We start from the raw sequence: 21,964 nt of genomic DNA, 5'->3' as shown, positions 1-21,964 counted from the left end.
TACAAAGAACTCATTCATGCTCTCTCTTTTCTTTCTTTTTTTTTTTTTTGTGGCTGCATCCATGGGATGTGGAAGTTCCTGGGCCAGGGATTGAGCCTGTGCCAGAGCAGTAACAATGCTAGGCCCTTAACCCACTGAGCCACAGAACTCCTCATTCATGCTCTTTATGACCTGGTAGACTACTAGAAAAACAAACAGGTAAAGCTATCACGGCAAGATGAGTAGGGAGAAAGCAGTTTATCAGGGCGACATTTAAATATCACTTCTTCCAAGAATCTTTTCCTAACTTCTCCAAACAGGGTTAAGTGTTTTTTCCTTCAAAGCCCTCACAGGATGGTGTTCATCCATCTTGAAAGCACAATTCTGAGGTGCAATGGACAAAATATTTTTTCTGACTAGCTGTGAACAGTGAAGAGGAGGAACACAGTAAAACGCTAAGAGTTGAAAAGCATGTAAAGAAAGTGAGAGGTAATAAAGAGACTCAATCCAAGAAGAGGTGTTATTATTCGCCGTGATGCTGGATGAAATTCAATTCTGAGACCCCGGTAGTGGAGGTGCTCATGGGACATCCACTTGGCGATGTCGTAAAGGCCAGTGGAAACAAGGACTGGAAGGAGAGGAGAGAGAGAGGTCAGAGGGCCATCAACGGTAGGGGTGGAGGAACTTGAAGCCAGGGGATGGGACAGTGCCAGGGAGTAGCTAAGTCTACTGAGGTAGCACAGTGCACACTTAGAAAAAGAAAAAGACCTGGATCAAAGAAGTAGACTAGAAAATAAGGACTAGGAGAAATGTCAGAGAATACAAGAAGAACTAGGGATGCAATGTAGAGAACTATGTTTTTATCATTCTGTATAAGAAAATCCAATAAGGAAAACAATTCATAAGAAATGGGAAAAATCCCTCCCATTAGATCTAACTTTTTCAAACCCACAGAATGCAATGGAAAGGAGGAAGGGACGAGTAGGAGAGAGAGAGTAGGAGGAAGAGAAAGGGAATGAGAAAAGGGAGAAGGAGGAGAACCAGGAAGAAGAGGAGGAAGTGGAGAAAGAGGAGGAGGAGGAGGAGAAGGAATAAGAAACGATTTAACAACAGGAAGGAAAAGACCTGAGTGCAGCGGTAAAGGCACAACAACAAAGCTAATCGAAGTCATACACCTCCACCAGCCACTGACTACAATCCTTTAAAGCTGTGGATGCTGGAAAAGAAACGAGGTGGGTGAATGCAAAGGTAAGGGTAGAATCAAGAGCCAAGCCAGAATGAAAATTATTTTAAAAATGAAATTAAGGAGGAAAATAGGCTACTTAGCCTGAGTTGGTATGAAACTTGCTGATATTCTGTATTGTTTTAAAAAGAAGGAAAATGAGAGTTCCTGTCGTGGCTCAGTGGTTAAAGAATCCCACTAGGAACCATGAGGTGGCAGGTTCGATCTCTGGCCTCGTTCAGTGGTTAAGGATCCGGCATTGCCATGAGCTGTGGTGCAGGTTGCAGACACAGCTCAGATCGCATGTTGCTGTGGCTCTGGCGTAGGCTGGTGGCTACGGCTCTGATTAGACCCCTAGCCTGGAAACCTCCATATGCCGAGGGTGCAACCATAGAAAAAGACAAAAAATATGTATATAAATATAAAGAAGGAAAATGATACTCTCACCTAGATCCAAAAAGAGGAGGCATTTTCCTGCATTAGTTAGACCCTGACCATTTGGACCAGTTTAAAATTTTGACCTATACAGCTTCTTTAGGTAATAGGTTACATATGTTTTTAAGCTGTCATGAAAGTTATCCAGGCTGGCGAGGCACACATGTCCTTCCTGTTCTCCTTCCTGCTGCCTTGTGGGAGGCCTGGAGCTGCTGAGCCAAACAGAGCCATCAAGGAGCCAGGCAGCAGGCTCCCTCCAATTACAGAACTAGAAACAGATGAGACTAGTTCGTTCCAACACCTGCTTTTGTCCTATTAGTGTACAGCTAACTTGAATGGAGTTTCAAAAACTAAAAGATTGTTTAAAATCTAATCATCTATGAAAAATTCAAAAAGCTTTAGGTCATTTTAATTACCAATCTCCTCTGGCTCTTAGCATCTTTATTTCTCTATAATTCTCAAGCTTCATTTCTAACAATGTTATCTTTTTACTGGGGAAAAAAGCTTGCTTAGATTATAAAAATGAGATGTGACTTTCTAAGTACAAGTTGACAGTGGAAAGAAGTGACCAGGAGTTCCCATTATGGCTCAGTGGAAAAGAATCTGCCTAGATCCCTGACTCCATGAGGTGGGCTGGGGATCCAGCATTGCCATAAGCTGTGGTGTAGGTCACAGATGTGGCTTGGATCTGGTAGTGGGTTAAGAATCCAACTGTAGGGGCTCAGGTTGCTGTTGAGGCATGGGTTCAATCCCCAGGCCAGTGCAGTGGGTTAAAGGATCTGGTGCTGCTGCAGCTATGACTCAGATTCAACTCCTAGCCGAGGAAGTTACCTACGTCACAGGTGCAGCCACAAAATTTGAAAAAAATGTTCAAATTAAATATAAATAAAGGGAGACAAGTTGTCCTACAATGCAGTAGCTAACAGATTTAGGAAAAAAATCGAAATGGAAACTGTCTTTTGAATTCATTCAAAAGAAATAAGGTTAAAAGGCATACCTAATCACTCTTAGGCAACGCATTAATACTCTTTGAGCTGTGGTATTCATTGTCCGATTTTTAAAAAATATATGTATGAACTTATAGGCATAAAATCAAAAGCAACACATGCATGGATAAACATGAAGCAGACTGATACAGTTGATTTACTTCCTCATCTACACTTCGGCAAGAATGTTCTACTTAACTAGAAGCATAAACAGACCAGTCCCCAAAATAATGTTTTCTTAAAAAAAAAAGTTTTCTTTTAGAGTTATTTTCAAATTTGACTGAATTGTCAAAAACAAAAGGGTCTCAAACACAGCTCATTCACTTCGGTATACGTACTACACGTCTAAATAAATACTGCAAGTGAGAGATGAAACTATTTTTTTTCTTATAGATGTTCCTTATTTTCAGCCCTCACTAGAACTCACCTCATATTCTCCCTGTGTCTACTACATCTATATCAACTGTGATCTTACCCAAGACTAAAACAGAACCAACAGTACATACTTTCAATTGCCAAGTAAATTTTCCGCTCTCCTTCCTTGGGTTCTTTGCCAGGGGGGAAGTATGTTCCTCTGATTGTAATTGCGGCTTCAGAATATTCACTGATTCTCTGCAGAGCTTCCTTAGAAGTAACTTTCCACCTAGCAGTCTATGAAAAAAAGTGGGGAAAAAAAAAAGTCACTTTACAACAGAATAAAAAAAAAAAAACCTGATGAACAAAGAATGGGTTAACTAAATCATGTTATGGTCAATATTAAGATTATAATTAACACCTTCATCACAGATTTAGATTCTAATGCACCTAGAACATATTCATAAAAATGTGTTGTCTCCCCATCTAGATTAAAAAGTAAAGTAGCTCTTAAAATGTCCCTGGGGGGAGTTCCCATTGTGGCTCTCAGTGGGTTATGAACCCAACTAGTATCCATGAGGATGCTGGTTCAAGCCCTGGCCTCACTCAATGGGTTATGGATCTGGCACTACTATGGAGGTCGCAGACAAGGCTATGATCCAGTGTGGCTATGATGTAGGCCAGCAGCTCAGCTCCAACTCCACTCCTGTTCTGGGAACTTCCATATGCACAGATGCGGCCCTAAAACAAATCCAAAAAACCAAAGAAAAAAGTCCCTGGGTTTTACCATAATGGAAAAGAATATGAAAAAGAATGTTATACATATATACACATATATATACATGTATATGTGTAACTGAATCACTCTGCTGTACACTAGAAATGAACAAAACACTGTAAATCAACTGTATTTCAGTTTTAAAAGGGGCGGAGTTCTCTGGTGGCCTAGCAGTTAAGGACTCAGTGTTGTCACTGCTGTGGCTCAGATGCGAAGAGCTTTCACATGCCATGGGAATGGCCGGGGCGGGGGAAGTGGGGGGAGACGTAGTAGCACCTGTTCTATCCAAAAAGGCAGCATCTGAAATATGGCAGGTCCAAACTAAAATACGCCGTAAATATAAAATACAAGCCGGATTAAGATGCATGTATTAAAAACATTAAAAATACCTTGAGAATGATGTTTATATTGAGAACTTGTTGAAATGATAATGTTTTGCATATATTCATCTAATTAAAATATATTATTAACAGGAAAAAAAACTTCATGGGATTAAAGAAGGTATTTTTCCCATGCACCTACAGTCAACTAATCTATGACAAAGGAGGCAAGAATATACAATAGAGAAAAGACAGCCCCTTCAATAAGTGGTGCTGGGAAAACTGGACAGTCACATGGAAAAGAATGAAATTAGAACACTCCCTAACACCATACACAAAAATAAACTCAAAATGGATTAAAGATCTAGATATAAGACCAAATACTGTCAAACTCTCAGAGGAAAACAGGCCAAACACTCTGACATAAATGACAAAAACATCTTCACAGAACCACCTCTTAGACTAATGATAGTAAAAACAAAAATAAACAAATGGGAGTTAACTACACATAAAAGTTTCTGCACGGCAAAGGAAACCCTAAACAAAACAAAAAGACAACCCAAGAATGGGAGAAAATATTTGCAAATGAATCTACGGACAAGGGATTCATCTCCAAAATTTATAAACACCTTCTGTAGCTCAATACCAAAAAATGAACAACCCCATTAAAAAGTGGGCAGAAGATCTAAACAGACAGTTCTCCAAAGAAGACAAACAGATGGTCAAAAAACACATGAAAAGATGTTCAACATCACTCATTGTTAGAGAAATGCACATCAAAACCACAATGAGGGTACCACCTTACACCAGCCAGAATGGGCATCACCAAAAAGTCTACGAACAATTAAGTGCTGGAGAGGGTGAGGAGAAAAAGTAACCCTATTACACTGTTGGTGGGATTGTAAATTGGTGCAACCACTGGGGAAAACAGTATGGCGATTCCTCAGAAAACTAAACATGGAACTACCATTTGATCTAGCAATCCCACTCCTGGGCATCTATCCAGAGAAAACCATGACTCAAAAAGACACATGTACTCCAATGTTCATTGCGGCACTCTATACATGGAAACAATCTAAATGTCCATCGACACAGGAGTGGATCATATACATGATGGAATATTACTCAGCCATTAAAAGGAACAAAATAACAGCATTTTTATCAACATGGGTGGACCTAGAAATTACCATGCTAAGTGAAGTCATTCAGACAATGAGACACCAACATCAAATGCTATCACTTACATGTGGAATCTGAAAAAAGGACAGAATGAACTTCTTTGCAGAACAGATACTGACTCACAGATTTTGAAAAACTTATAGTTTTCAAAGGAGACAGGTTGGAGGGTGGGAAGATGCACTGGGGGTTTGGGATGGAAATGCTATAAAATCGAGTCGTGATGATCACTGTACAACTATAAATGTAATAAAATTCCTTGAGTAATATTAAAAAAGAAAAGGTGATGCCCTCATATTTTGATTTTAAGCAGACTCTGATACTGAAATGAGACACAGAGTAGATATGTGACATAAAGTTCATTTAACAGAAATAAATTTAAAATGTGCAAAAAAATAAAATAAAATAAAGAAGGTATTTTTGCTCCTAGAAAAAAAGGAGGAGTGGTGTTCTTTTGGGGCCCAGAAGGTTAAGAATTCAGCAGTGGAAGTTCCCATTGTGGTTCAGCAGTAATGAGCCCAACTAGTATCCATGAGGACATGGGTTCCATCCCTGGCCTCTCTCAGTGGGTTAAGGATCCGGTGTTGCCATAAGCTGTGGTGTAAGTCACAGACTCAGCTCGGATCTGGCATTGCTATTGCTGTGGCTGTGGTGTAGGCTGGAAGCTGCAGCTCCAATTCAACCCCAGTCTGGGAACTTCCATATGCCGCAGGTACAGCCATAAAACGAAAAAAATAAAAAAAATAAAAAGAATTGAGCATTGTTGTTGCAGGGGCCTGAGTCACAGCTGTGGTGCAGGTTTGACCAATCCCTGGACCAAGAACTTCCATATGCCACAAGTATGCCCCCCGATCCCAAAAGAAAAGAAAAGAAAAGCAGAAGTTTCTACTTCACACAAAAAAAGTTTATATCTGTTACTTACCTGTGGGAAGTCATTAATCTCTAATTCTTCTTCATATCTCTTAAAAGATTCATTCTGTCCACCATCTTGTCTTTCCTCCTCTTGTTTCTCCAAAGGCACATAATTGAGCTTGGCATTGATCTTTTCAGCAAGTTGCTCTGCAATGGTTTTTGCAGATACAGTGGGAGCCAGGATGGTGCCACCTCTGAGAATTGCATTGGTGGCCTGTTGCATCACATCCTGCAGTTAAAGAAGATCTACAGTCAAATCTCAAATGATGCCAGAGATAAGACCAGTGATCCGACCATAAATTATTCTCTGGAAAGCCAGTAACTGTAAGTATCTTTCCAATGTAGAGTCCTACCCATATGTCCAAATTCAGCAGCATATAATTACAATAGTTTAATATATCTCCTGTATTTTGAAGAGAACACTAAAGAATACTCAACTCCACATTAAAAATTCTACTGAATCATAATTCCTCAGCATATCCTGCAGGTAACTCAATGTCAAACATAGTATATTTCTAAAATCACTTACATACTTTGCAGCTCCTAGGACTTTCCTGGAAATCAGAATCTTTGCCCACTACCACCTCTGAACTTCTCCTCCCTCGATGGACCAACTCAGTATTGAACAAATTATAGTAAATGACTTATTCAAAACTTTTTTTAAACCCTGAACTTAATTTTACTATGTGTCTAATGCAGAAGCAATTCTATGATACATGCTCACACCTCAAGCTCTTCCAAAACAGTGAAAAGGTACAGCCATTTAATTTCATCAATAGCAGCCACAATCCAAGAACGTTAGGTTGGATGTTGCGTCCCTATTTTCAGAGGCGGCACAGGCTTGAGTACGGTAAACATTTCAGAGTAACTCACCAGCTAAACAAAACAGATGCAGAGACCCGAGGCTCTGTGCCCTGACTGCGGCTGCCTTACTGGGTCAATCCACTGGCCTCTAGCTTGACCATCCCGCTTGGGTGCTGCAGACCGTAATCTGTACAGACTCCTGGACAAACTCTCAAAATCTTCAAAATATTGTCAAAACTAACAAACTGTTCCTTGGAAAAGCTATGAAAATTTACCCTTAGTTAAAAACTAAGTTAACCAGCAAACTCTCAAGAGAAAAACACATTTTTTTTCCACTGTCTAAACCCAGGTTAGAGTTATGTAACTGAGTGTTTGTACTTTCACGGAATTGGTGGTGTGCCCAATAAACCACTCAATAAAAACAGAACAAGAAAGAACAAGCCAGTTATTTCTTTAAGATCTTGTTAAGATCAGTCAGAATACTACTTTATAAAATTACCCATGGCTAATATGCTTTTAATAGTAAGGTCCTCCAGAATAGGCATTTTAAGACCTTAGTTAATTAATACTAGAGAAATCATCCAAACACAATATTTAAAGAATTCTGTACTCAAAATAATGTTAAATCCTTACTAAATCAATGTCTAAAACAACTTCATATTCACTTGTGCTAACATAATTTCTAAAAATCACTTAAAGAACTTAAAAAAATGACTAAGACTCGGGAGTTCCCATCATGGCTTTTTAAGGAACCAGACTAGCATCCAGGAGAACATGGGTTTGATCCGTGGCCTCAGTGGTTAAGGATCCAGTGTAGGTCAAAGACGTGGCTCAGATCCTGTGTGGCTGTGGCTGTGGTGTAGGCTGGCAGCTGCAGCTCCGATTTGGCCCCTAGCCTGTGAACTTTCATATGCCATGGGTGTGGTCCTAAAAAGCAAAAAAAGAAAAAAAAAAAAATTACTAAGACTTGGAACAAATTACTTAATACCTGAGACTCAATGCCCAAATTCTTCTGAGCATTGATTCTAAGAGCCAATCTCTTTGCAATTTCCAACTTCTCAGCGTTTCCTGCAGTTGGAGCAGGAACACTAGATGTTCCAGGAGCAGCCATATCCTTCACTCTCTTCTTGGAATTAAACATGCTTTCAATTTGCTCATCAATCTAAACAAGAAGAAAAGAATTAGTAAAAACTGAATTAAAAATACCAATTTAGGCAGAACATTATAAATCAACTACAATAAAAAATTTTTAATTAAAAAAAATTATGTATATCTACAGAAATCAGTAAAGAATACTTCTACCGAAAGACTAGAATCAGAGAATCATATTTGTTAATTCAACCACACAGATCAACGGGAAAATATTTCAGTTATCTGTTAAGAGTGACAAACTTCATTGTTAAAAATCAATTGGCTATAGCAAAAGAATGGGGGGATGGGGTTGGGAGGGAGGAAGGAAGGAAGGAAGGAAAGAAGGAAAGAAGGAAACAGAGATGTTAATCTGCAAGAACCACTTCAGTAGACTCCTGAGTGGTACAGAAAATAATCCCAATTCAGTAAATGAAGAATGTGTGCTGTCAAGACAGAGCAGCCAACATGATGGAGCTGAGTTGTTCCAGGGCCCAGGCTTTAAGACCAAATCACACACACTCCATGAAAGAGGCTGGAAGAAGGGTAATAACACAAGGCCAGTGGACAACTAAAAGTATAGTCAATGGTTCTCAGGGGGAAATGATAAAACATGTTTCTAAAGCATGCAACTGGATTTACCTAAAAAAGAGGTTAAGAGAATCATAAAAAAAATGGATTTATATTTTATTCCTTTGAACCAAAAAAGGAAAGAAAGCAAGAGCAATGCTGAAAAATCTTGGTTTTCCAGGAGTCACATGAGTCCCACTGCTAATGTGTAATCCTCAGGTTCTCCACAACTATTTCAGAAGCTATTTGCATTTTCTTTTAAAAATGCCTTCTGCCCCAAAGTGACTACTGATACTACAACTAAAAGATACAAACCCTTCACATACTAATGAATCAGGCTAATGTTAAAAAGCGTTCTCAGGGTTTAAAATTAAATTAGAAAGACCTGGAGTTCCCGTCGTGGTGCAATGGTTAACGAATCCGACTAGGAACCATTAAGTTGCGGGTTCGGTCCCTGCCCTTGCTTAGTGGGTTAACGATCCGGCGTTGCCGTGAGCTGTGGTGTAGGTCGCAGACGCAGCTCGGATCCCGCGTTGCTGTGGCTCTGGCATACATAGGCCAGTGGCTACGGCTCCGATTCGACCCCTAGCCTGGGAGCTTCCATGTGCTGCAGGAACGGCCCAAGAAATAGCAAAAAGACAAAAAAAAAAAAAAAAAAAAAGACCTTTTACTGAAATGGAAACAGATAACTTAGCTTTTTTCATTTATTGATTGATTGACTGAATGCTTTTTGGGGCCACACCCACGGAATATAGAGGTTCCTAAGCTAGGGGTCCCAAGAATGGGGTGTGTATATGGTGCTAGTTGACAGACGTAACTTTACTTTTGACGTTATTCACTTTATTCTTGTTCTAACTTTTTATAAAAATTTTAAAAACAAGGCCACAAATTCTTTACTACTCTTCCCTCCAAGAGTTGGAGTCTCTTGAGTGTGGGCTGGACTTAGCGACTTCCTTCTAACAAGCAAATTAAAGGGGAAAAGCCAGGATGTTAACTTCAGAGTCACAGTTGTAAAAGGTACTAAGCCTTCCTCTTTGCTCTCTCCTGGATCACTCCATCTAGGGGAGCCAGTTACCTTGTTGTAAGGAAACAAAGGCAAATCAAAGAACAGAGGCTTCCTGTCAACATCAAAGTGAGTGGTTCATTTTGGAAGAGAGAGTCTTGCATCAGTGAAGCCTTCAGGTAACTGTGACCTGGGGCAAGAGCTTGCCTACAACTTCATGAGATCCTAAGCAAAAAAAAAAAAAAAAAAAAAAACTACCTGGCTCAACTGTTCCTGATTTCCTAACCCTCAAAAAGCATGAGGTAATAAATGCACTGGTTTGGGGTTCCTGTGGCCGCATACATGGCATGTGGAAGTTCCTGGGCCAAGGATCAAACCCGCACCACAGCAGCAGACTCTCTGCAGTGACATCGCCCAACCCATAACCTGCTCTACCACAAGGGAACTCCAAATGTTCACTGTTTTAACCCGCTAACTTTTGGTCTGATTTGTTATACCATAACAGATAACTAAAACAATGACTTAACTGAATTTGAAACCAGTATGGTGTACTAGAATGAAATGGCCTAGAGTTAAGAGGAGACCTTGCTTCTGGTTGTGCTTAATGGCCAGTGCAGTCATTTCCTCAAATAACAAGATCAGGCTGAATTCCTGATTTCTAAAACTGAGTTCTGAAATAAGGCCCAATATGGAATGTAAAAAAAAAAAAAAAAAAAAAGTGGCATATACTAGGTAGATGTTCCAAAATTATTTTATAATGAAAACATCTAAAGCTTAAGCTCCTGGGGTTAGTACCAAAGAATACTCTGTGAAACCCTTAACTTCCTAAGTTCTCAGGGTCCATTTTCACTGAGTTACAAATAATGCCATAAGCTAAGAATATGGGTCTTGAAGTAAGAAGAGAAGAGGTATAGATAGGTCCCAGCTCCTCCCCATGACAGCCATGCCAATCTGGAAGAGTTGTTATTTCTTTCTAAGCCCCAGTCTCCTCAACTATAAAATGGGAACACTCTGTGTATCCGCTTGTCTGGCTATTGTGAGGAAGCATATGAAATAATCCTTGTAAAGCACTTGGCACAGGGCATGGCACTTAGTAACAATCAATAAATGATGACTATTATTATTAGTAACAATTGAGTGTAAAAGAAAAACAAAAACAAAAAACAAAAAAAACCCCAATTATCAGTACCAATGTTGTTAAAGACACAGGAAGTCAGGCATTCTTGGACATGACTACAGGGAGTAGTCACCTTCGAGGAGAACACCCGACAATGTTTTAAGACCAAGTCAGATACACCTTTTCGTCTAGTCATTCCATTTATATACTCATCCTCAAGACTTAAGCTGATGAATGTGCAGGGTTAAATGTTCAAGGATGAGCAATGAAGGAAAGTATATTCCAAATAATGGAAGAGGGATTTGATTCAAAAACAGAGATATGATTCATTAAACTGTGGAACATCCATGTAATGAAATATTATGTAGCCATCAAGAATAGCGAAAGAGCAAATTTACTAAAATGGGAAGATTTCAACATAAAGCTGTATGATCTCATTTTTACAAAAAAAGAAAAATATGGGCATATGTGGGTATGTATACACAGAAAAAAACTGAGAAGGGTACACACTGACAGTTTCCAATAATTTGCCTATAGCAACATCTCTAGTACAAAAACAACTGCTTCAATTAGTAAGGATAACGCTTAGAACGATACTTACATCAACTGCAGCATCCTCATCATCTGAATCTTGCAATCCAAGAGCAGCTTTTTGTAACTTCTTTCTCTCATTAGCCAAAGCTTGTTCTGTTTCATCAAACTTGAATCCCTTACCAGAGAACCCACTACTCTTTTTAATTATTTTCCCTTCCTTTCAAGGAAAAACAAAAAAGTTAATTTCATAGTAACAGAACCTTAATCTTTAGGAATTTATGGCAATTAAATATTTTTCAAGGTGGTAAATATAACAAAAATACCTCATCTAACATGCAAAAAAAAAAAAATAAGAACACTATGCAGACAACAAAAAATACTAAGAAGAATAAAAAGAGGTTTTGTTTGTTCTTCTTTCCTCTCCTGTTCTAAAGAGATTTACAAGTATTCAATATTCAAAGTTTAGAATACAATAATGATTTGGGTAAAAATAAGGGGAGTTAAAAAAAACTCACAGCTTTCTGTTGATCTTTGAAATCACTCCAGAGTTTCTCGAGATCAGGAGGCACTGCAGTCCCTGACAATTCAAGGGCTTTAATTATGTCACCGGCATACCGAGCTTGATCTTCTGTGATAAAGGTATATGCATAACCCTAATGAATGATGAAAAAATGGTACTATTAAACAGTAAAAAGATGAGTCCTCCTTGGACCACAAATAAGATTAAATCTGAGCCACCTAATATATCCTCTTAAGATAATTCCATTACTAAAAAATTTTAAAGATCAGGAGTTTCCGTCGTGGCACAGTGGAAACGAATACAACTACGAACCATGAGGTTGTGGGTTTGATCCCTGGCCTCACTCAGCGGGTTAAAGATCCGGCGTTGCCATGAGCTGTAGTGTAGGTCACAGACATGGCTCAGATCCTGCAATACTGCAGCTCTGACTCAACCCCTAACCTGCCAACTTCCATATGCTGCAGGTATGGCTCTAAAAAGCAAAAGAAAGAAAGGAAAGGAAGGGAAAGGAAAGGAAAGGAAGGAAGAAAGAAAGAAAGGCAGGCAGAAAGGAAGAAAGAAATGAAAAAACAGTTTTAAAGATCACAAAAGAGTCCTGCTAAATTCTTTAGAGGTTCAAAGTGAAATATCTAAGTTTAACATTTAAAATAAGCAAAACCAGGAATTCCCCGGTGGCCTATCTTTTAATGATCTGGTCTTGTCACCACTATGGCTCCAGTTTAACTCCTGGTCCTAGAATTTTCTCATGCTGTGGGAACAGCCAAAAAACAAACAAACAAACAAACAAAAAACCCCAAGTAATCTATGTTCATTATACAAATATCAAATACAAGCAACCAATGAGAAAAAAAAATCACAATAAATGCCACACACTTAAAAAAGTGTTTTGAAAAAATATTAAAGAATAAGCAAACCAGAAAATTTCTCAATTCTTTATGTGTAAAGATGTGATTTTTACATAAATGCACAATTGCACTGTCTTAAGTATTAATTTTAGTTTATTTTTCTTTTAAGGGCTGCACCTTTGGCATATGGAAATTCCCAAGGTATGGGATCAACTGGAGCCACGGCTGTCAGCCTACACCACAGCCAGGCAATGCCAGATCCAAGCTGCACCTGTGACCTACAAGCCAGCTCACGGCAAAGCCAGATCCTTAACCCACTGAGCAGTGTCAGGGATGAACCTGTGTCTAGTTGGGTTCCTAACGAATGAGCCACAATAGGACCTCCAACACTGGTTTTAATAGACTACTTTATCTTTCTCTTTTTGCTTCCATTCCTTGCCTCCATCAGCTACTGCATTTCTCTACCTCAGCTAACCTGAACTGACTTCTTAGGATATAGTTTCCCATTTTTTTAAAGACCAATAACATAAATAAAAACATATATATGCATATATAATATAATTTATATTTAAAAAATGAAGTCAGCTACATCACTTCCCTGGGATTTGCTAAACCCTAAGAATCCACGTATCCCCAGCAGCCTTTTGGTACAGATGAGAAAAGACCGGAGTTGTTAAGTAGAGGAATAACAGCAAACTACAGTTAGATTGCCACCTTCACAAGAGTCTGCTCCTACCAGGGAACTGGTATAAATTTTAAAACATGCTTTGACATTTCATTTCAGAAGTATTTAGGTATTGGATTTGACTCATGGCCTATTTTTGTACAGCCTATGAGCTAAAAATGATATGATATTTCTAAGGCTGGACACACACACACACACACACACACAGAGGATGTGACAGAGACTGTGTATGGCCCAAAAAAGCCACGATTTTTACTACCCGGCCCTTTATCCAGTTTTCCAAATTTACAGAATAACTCAGGTTACAAGAATAAATGCTGCAAATCCCACTCCTGGGCATCTATCCAGAGAAAACCATGACTTGAAAAGATACATATGCTCCAACGTTCATTGCAGCACTCTATACAATAGCCAAGACATGGAAGCAACCTAAATGTCCACTGACAGAGGAGGGGATAAAGAAGATGTGGTACACATACGCAATGGAGTATTACTCAGCCATTAAAAGCAAAAAAATAACAGCATTTGTGACAACATGGATGGACCTAGAAATTATCATGCTAAGAGAAGTTAGCCAGACAGTGAAACACCAATATCATATGTTATCTCTTACATGTGGAATCTGAAAAAAGGACAGAATGAACTTCTTTGCAGAACAGATACTGACTCACAGATTTTGAAAAACTTACAGTTTCCAAAGGAGACAGGCTGGGGGTGGGGGGATGGGCTGGGGATTTGGGATGGAAACGCTATGAAAGAGTTGTGATGACCACTGTACAACTATAAATGTAGTAAAATTCATTGAGTAATTAAAAAATTTTTAATTAAAAAAGGATAAATGCCATTACTACTTATTAGCTGGTAAATTTGGCAAGCAACAGGGTCCACATGCCTCAGCTTCTCATGTTAAAAGGAATAATATTTAATATTATCCACTTCAAAGTGATTTTGTGAGAATAAAATGAGACAATATACGTAAAGCACTTAGAAAAGTGGTGAGCATTTAATAAATACTGCATAAATATAAACTATAAATATTATTCAGCATTAATATAAATTATTAATATTATTCAGTATGTAGAAATGTTCATGGTTAGATTATCAAATATATCACCATCAGTGTTTCCAACAACAGAATATTTTGCTGCCTTCAAAAAGAATGAGTTAGGAGTTCCCATTGTGGTGCAGTGAATTAAGAATCTGACAGCAATGGCTTGGATCTCTGCAGAGGCACAGGTTCAATCCCCTGCCCAGTACAGTGGGTTAAAGGATCTGGTGTTGCCGAGGGTGCCGCTCTGATTTAACCCCTGGTCGGGGACCATCCATATGCCACAGGTGCAGCCATAAAATTAAAGAACAAAAAACAAATAAAAAAACCCAAATAGAATGAGTTAGAACAATATACTTAACTAGAACATAGATGAGTCCAAAAAACAAATGATATAAATGTGTACATGGATTGAAACAGTGGTGACAGATGTGGGCTGAATGTATTTTAACAACCCACATTTTAAAAAAAGCAACAAAAGATCTCTAACTATATGCATATATTTATATATGTATACAGAAATTTTCATTTTTTTATTTTTATTTTTTTTAGGGCTGCACCCACGGCACATGAAGGTTCCAGGGCTAGGGGTCGAATCAGAGCTGTTGCCACTGGCCTATGCCATAGCCAAAGCAACTCGAGATCCAAAACACATCTGCGACCTACACCAAAGCTCACGGCAACTCCGGATCCATAACCCACTACTGGAGACCAAGGATTGAACCTACATCCTCATGGATACTAGTTAGATTCATTTCTGCTGAGCCACAATGGGAACTCCAACAGAAATTTTTAGACAGGAAAAGAAAAAAAACCTTTTGTGGACACAAACTTTAACACTAAATGCCTACCTACAGAGAACACTACGTATATATGATAATTTTTTTTTTTTTTTTTGCTTCTCAGGGCCACACCCACATGATATGGAGGTTCCCAAGCTAGGGGTCCAATCGGAGCTAAGGCTGCCAACCTACACCACAGCCACAGACACAGCTACGCGGGATTCCAGCCGTGTCTGCAACCTACACCATAGCTCATGGCAACACCAGATCCTTAACCCACTGAGCGAGGCCAGGGATCCAACCCTCAACCTCATGGTTCCTAGTTGGATTTATTTCCTCTGCGCCACGATGGGAACTCCAATGATAATTTTTTAAACACGCTTAAGCCATGTGTATGTATATAAATGATGAACATCAACAATTCCCTATACCCTCATGATCACGTTCCCGTAACTCCTTTTTTCTACTTTTTAAAATCCTAAAACACCACCTATATTGTGCTACAATAGAAACCAAGTTTAAAAGCAATTCTTTTTACCTTGTTGCCTGCTCTTCCAGTCCGTCCTGCTCTGTGCACATAATCCTCATAATGGTTGGGGCAGCTATAATTTACCACAAGAATCAGATGTTTCACATCCAGGCCTCGGGCAGCAACAGATGTAGCCACAAGAAGTTTGCAGGTCCCATTCTTAAAATCATTTATGATGCTATCTCTGTCATATTGATCAATGCCTGCAAATAAATTAAAGATAAGAGTTGTGAAACCACACATACAAATTACATTTTCCATTTCCTCTAACATTTCACAGAAAGAAGTTAAAACATGGAGTAAGGTATAAATCCAACTTACACCTGACCACACATCCAACAACTCCAATATAGAAAATAAAAGACAAAGAAAATTAAACAGAAAGATCAAAAGTTATTGCTATTTACAAATGCCATGTGCGCCTTTGCTTTGCCCCCTTTCTTGTTTATAAGGTTTATATTTGCAGAAGCCCAACCTCAGAATCAATAATCTACATTTGTTACGTGGACAAAGGGAGAAAGAGTAGGTCCATTCAGCCTACACACACCATACACACACACATATATACATATACATATATATATATATATATATTTTTTTTTTTTTTTTTGGTCTTTTTGCCTTTTCTAGGGCCACTCCTGCAGCATATGGAGGTTCCCAGGCTAGGGGTCGAATCGGAGCTATAGCCACCGGCCTACGCCAGAGCCACAGCCACAGCAATGTGGGATCCGAGCCACGTCTGCGATCTACACCACAGCTCACGGCAACGGCAGATCCTTAACCCACTGAGCAAGGCCAGGGATCGAACCCGCAACCTCATGGTTCCTAGTCGGATTCGTTAACCACTGAGCCACAACAGGAACTCCATTCGGCCTATATTTATAGGATTCAGATCTTTCTCCTTCCCTTACAAGTTATTAAGAGCCTTGCTACCCAGTTTTGTCCAAGGATGAGGAGGAGCATCACATGAGATCTTATTACAGAAATACGGAATCTCAGATTCTGCATTTTAGTTAAGATCCTTAGGTGATTATACAAGTACATTAATGTTTGTGGTGCACTACTTAAAACGTAACCAACAGGATCTCTCATAAAATATCCCAACAGCCTCAAGATAAATGACAAAGCAGAGGGTAAAATGCCAAAATGCTCTATTAAAAAATGCTCAGGCCACAAATAAATTTTATGATGAGGTACCCAGAAATCACTAGTGATAAGAGAAGGGGATGGTATAGAATCTCAAACTTTGAAATTCATATTTGCAGCAAGAGATATTCTAACAATTCATATATAACCTGTGTTTAACATGAACAGAATATTTATCATTAATTTATATTAGCTAAAATTCTAAATGTACTTGCCAAAGACTGAATTACAGAGGTATTTTGATTTTATCTCAAAGAAATTATGACCCAACTTTGTACCCAAATAGCTCACAAGAAAGATTAATGGAATCAATACTAATAAACATTAAATTTATAATTTAAAAATACCAAAACTTTTACTTTGACTGGGATATCCTGAAAACTAACTCAATTACACAGATTTTATTCTATGGAACTGAATATAAGCTAACTGAAGAATAAGGCATGCCTGCCCAGTAGCCATTAGGGACTCTTCCTTTTTTAACATAACCCCAATTTTGTTATCCTCATTTTGTTTGTGACACATGGTAACATACACCAAACCAGAAATGAGCTTAATTCTCAGTCTCTGAACGTGAAGCATGGTTAATGTAAACTAGCCCTTCTTAAACCTTCTGTGCTCATGTTGCCTATGCACTCTTAAAATTTATAAGGACCAAAAAAAAATCAGTAAGGACTGATTTTCCAAAACAATAAAAAAATAACTGACGCTTCACATTTTGGCAAACCTCTTTGACATCTTGCTAATAGAAAATAACTGGAGGAGTTCCTGTCATGGCTCAGTGGAAATGAATCCAACTAGAAACCATGAAGTTGTGGGTTCGATCCATGGCCTCGCTCGGTGGGTTGGGGATCCGCATTGCCGTGAGCTGTGGTGTAGGTCGCAGACACAGCTCAAATCTGGTGTTGCTATGGCTGTGGTGTGGGCTGGCGGCTGCAGCTCCAATTAGACCCCTAGCCTGGGAACCTCCATATGCCGCAGGTGTGGCCCTAAAAAGATAAAAAAAAATAAAATAAAATAAATGGAGTCTCATATCTTCTATATTCAATCTGTTACAATATAGTACACTGTAGAGTCTCTAGAAAACTACACTGCACATACAATGATGAAAGAATGGAAGTGAAAAAGGCAAATAACTTCATGGGGTTATTACAGAAAGACTTTTGACTCATGAAACCCTTGAAAATCTCAGAGACCTCATGGGTCCCATGACAATACCTTAAGAAGCTCTGGTCATTCCCCTTGTCTCTGAATAAGTCAGGAACAAGCATGAAGCAATTCTGACCAAGAGATAAAAGAAGAATGGACTGGGGATTATGGGAAACTTTTTTCCCTTATGTATATAAAAAAACACTTATTTCCACCAGAGTAGGAGAAAATTTTATTAGACTAACCCTCCTGGAGGTAACGACTATGAATTCTGGACAAAATTAAAGAACAACTGGAGTTCCCATCTTGGCTCAGTGGTAACGAACCTGACTAACATCCATGAGGATGTGGGTTTGATCCCTGGCCTCACTCAGTGGTTAAGGATCCAGTGTTGCCATGAGCTGTGGTATAGGTCACAGACGCAGCTCGGATCCCACGTAGCTGTGGCTGTGGCTGTGACACAGGCTGGCAGCTATAGTTCAGATCTGACCTCTAGCCTGGGAACTTCCATATGCCACAAGTGTGGCCCTAAAAAGTAAAAAATAAAAGAAAGTAACTGCCTAAAGACACCAGAGAGTGACTAAAAGCAGGGAGAAACTGGAAGAGAGGCGACACCTGGAAGAATGCAATGGCACTCATTGAGTTTATTTATTATAAACTTTCCATTTGGAAGCAGGCCCTGCGCAGTCCAAGTCAGAAAGTCAAAACAGAAACAGAAAGCATCTTACCGACAAGAAGGAGAAGAAGAGTTGAGAATAAACTCAGGACCAGAAAAGGGGATAGTAATAACACGAATAATAAAGAGGGGATAAATCATGGAAAGAACAACAGAGCAGACAGGCCCAATTATGTCCAAATACCTAACGCCTAAACCAGATACACATGGGGCAGAATCCAATTATCCCACTGTGGCTAAAAGAAATGAATAGATTTCAGAAGTTGCTCATTATAAGAAGTTTCAAATACGAGCCCAGCCAAGTTAACCCTATTAAAAAAACCGAAAACTCTTAAGTAAAATATAATACAAACTCAACAAGGTTTCACTCACAAAGGCCAGTACACAAACCAAAATTATTATACATAAAAAGAAATAGAAAAATATAAAAGATAATAGAAACTGACTTCCAATGACCAAGGAATTATAATTAATAGTCAAAGATTTTAAAGCAACTATTAAAACTGTGACCAAAGGGGAAAAAAATTTCAATGCTCATAGTGAATGGCTAAGAAATCTAATTAGAGAATCAAGAAAACATAAAAAAAGGAGTTCCTGTCGGGGCTCAGGGGGTTATAAACCTAACTAGTATCCATGAGGATGCAGGCTGGATCCCTGGCCTCAATCAGTGGGATAAGGATCCAGCGTTGCCATGAGCTGTGGTGCAGGTCACAGATATGGCTCAGATTCCAGATTGCTGTGGCTGTGGTGTAGGCTGGCAGCTGTAGCTCTGATTCTACCCCTAGCCTAGGAACTTCCGTATGCCACAGGTGTGGTCCTAAAAAGCAAAAAAAAAAAAAAAAAAAAAGCCAACTTGAAATTCTAGAACAATAACAAAAAACAGCTGCAGAGTTCCTGTCATGGCTCAGTGGTTAACAAACCCGACCAGCATCCATGAGGACAAGGGTTCAATCCCTGGCCTCACTCAGTGGGTTAAGGATCCAGTGTTGCCATGAGCTGTGGTGTAGGTAGCAGATAAGGCTCGGATCCCGAGTTGCCACGGCTCCGGAGTAGGCCAACGACTTACTGAATCTCAAAAATAAATGCTAAGTCAAAGACCTGTCACAAAAGTGTCCATAATGTACTATTTCATTTATCTGAGATCCTAAGACAGGTAAAATTAATATATATTGGGGGCAAGAACTGAGGGAAATTTCTGAGGTTGTATCTTTTTTTTCTTTTCTTTTCCGGCTGCACCCAAGGCATATGGAACTTCCCTGGCCAGGGAATGAATCTGAGCCAAAGATACAGTAAGGCCAGACCCTTAACCCACTACACCACAGCAGGAAGCCCTCTCTGGCACAGGGAAGTTCCTGGTCTAGGGGTTGAATGGGAACTGTAGCTGCTGATCTACACCACAGCTCGCAGTAACGGCGAATCGTTGACCCACTGAACGAAGCCAGGGAACAAACCCGCATCCTCATGGATACTAAATGGGTTCATTTCCACTGAACCACAATAGAAGCTGAGGTTATATCTTAATACAAGTTTCGGTTTCACAGCTTAGATGCGTTTGTCAAAACTCATCAAATGGTACACTTAGGATAAGCACATTTCACTATAGTTCACTTAATTCAAAAATTTTCTGAACTAATGTTAAACATATATATTGAAGTGAAATGTGCTGATACTGCAACTTTGAAATTATCAAAAAACTAAGAACTGATGAGTGGGTAAAAGGGTAGATGGCTGAAGATGTGATAGATAAATATAACAAAATGTTAATTACAGAATCTAGTATTAGATACTCAAGGGTGTGCACTATATGATTTTCTCAGATTTTCCTTGAAAATTTTGCTAATAAAAATAAAGGGAAAGCGTTCCCATCATGGCTCAGCAGTAACAAACCCAACTAGTATCCTTGGGAACGTGGGTTCAATCCCCGGCCTTAGTGCACTAAGGATCCAGCATTGCCATGAGCTGTGGTATAGGTCGAGGATGTGGCTCAGATCTGGCACTGCTGTGGCTGTGGCATAGGCTGGCTCCAATTCAACCCCTAGCCTGGGAACTTCCACATACTGTGAATGCAGCCCTAAAAAAGACAAAAAAATAAAGGGAAAAAAAGACTTCTATTGAACAGAAGGTTAAGGATCTAGTGTTGTCACTGCAGTAGGCCAGGAACTTCCACAGGCCGTGGGCGTGGCCAAAACAAACAAACAAACAAAACAAAATAAGACACAAACATATAGAAAATAACAGGGAGTTCCCGTCGTGGCGCAGTGGTTAACGAATCCGACTAGGAACCATGAGGTTGTGGGTTCGGTCCCTGCCCTTGCTCAGTGGGTTAACGATCCGGCGTTGCCGTGAGCTGTGGTGTAGGTTGCAGACGCGGCTCGGATCCTGCATTGCTGTGGCTCTGGCGTAGGCCGGTGGCTTCAGCTCTGATTAGACCCCTAGCCTGGGAACCTCCATATGCCGCGGGAGTGGCCCAAGAAATAGCAACAACAACAACAACAACAACAAAAAAGACAAAAGACAAAAAAAAAAAGAAAATAACAGCCTTCTTCTTCTGGAAGCTGCCAGATCTGGAAGTGATGACTTAAGACGCAGAAGGCTTTTTGCTGCCATAAAGAAAGCTAGCTTAGGAGTTCCCGTCGTGGCTCAGCGGTTAATGAATCCGACTAGGAACCATGAAGTTGCAGGTTCAATCCCTGGCCTCGCTCAGTGGGTTAAGGATCCAGCATTGCCATGACCTGTGGTGTAGGTCGCAGATGCGGCTCAGATCCCAAGTTGCCATGGCTCTGACATAGGCTGGCGGCTACAGCTCCGATTGGACCCCTAGCCTGGGAACCTCCGCATGTCTTGGGAGCAGCCCAAGAAATGGCAAAAAAAAGAAAGCTAGCTTAATGACTAAGTTCGTATGTTCAGGGTGGCGGTATAGAAACAATATGGTGACACTGAGCTACCAAATGAAGCAATCGTGGAATTGTTTTGCCATGGCATTTCTTGTTTGGCAAAATAGTAAGTATTTCCCATGATTTAAGGCACTGAGTTCACGTGCTCTGTTACTTGCAAAAAATAAACCAAAAGAACTGATACTAATAATACATCCCAAAAGCCTCAATGAAGCATTTTGCCCTATTTAAAAATGTCTCTCGGAGTTCCCTGGTGGCCTACTGGTTAAAGGATCCAGAGTTGTCACTGCTGTGGCTCGGGCCACTGCTGTAGTGAGGGTACAACCCGGCCCAAGGACTTCTGCATGCTGTGGCCAAAGTAAATAAAAAAAT

General features: G+C 39.7%; 1 protein-coding gene across 3 annotated transcripts in view; it reads right to left on the bottom strand.

Moving 5' to 3' along the window:
* DDX46 (DEAD-box helicase 46) overlaps positions 1–21,964 on the bottom strand; it is a 57,683-nt gene that overhangs the window by 5,538 nt on the left and 30,181 nt on the right. For 2 of the 3 annotated variants that reach the window (XM_021079949.1, NM_001246268.1), the window contains 6 exon segments: positions 15,737–15,930; positions 11,834–11,971; positions 11,386–11,535; positions 7,952–8,128; positions 6,173–6,391; positions 3,129–3,273 (listed from right to left, as the gene is read on the bottom strand). In XM_021079949.1, coding sequence (XP_020935608.1) covers positions 3,129–3,273; positions 6,173–6,391; positions 7,952–8,128; positions 11,386–11,535; positions 11,834–11,971; positions 15,737–15,930 — 1,023 coding nt within the window. 3 annotated transcript variants of the gene reach the window in all.

This window comes from Sus scrofa, chromosome 2 (genome assembly GCF_000003025.6).
Source record: "Sus scrofa isolate TJ Tabasco breed Duroc chromosome 2, Sscrofa11.1, whole genome shotgun sequence".
Taxonomy (NCBI): Eukaryota; Metazoa; Chordata; class Mammalia; order Artiodactyla; family Suidae; genus Sus; species Sus scrofa.
The sequence above is the reverse complement of the archived record's forward strand: the minus strand, read 5'-3'. Positions and strand labels throughout refer to the sequence as shown.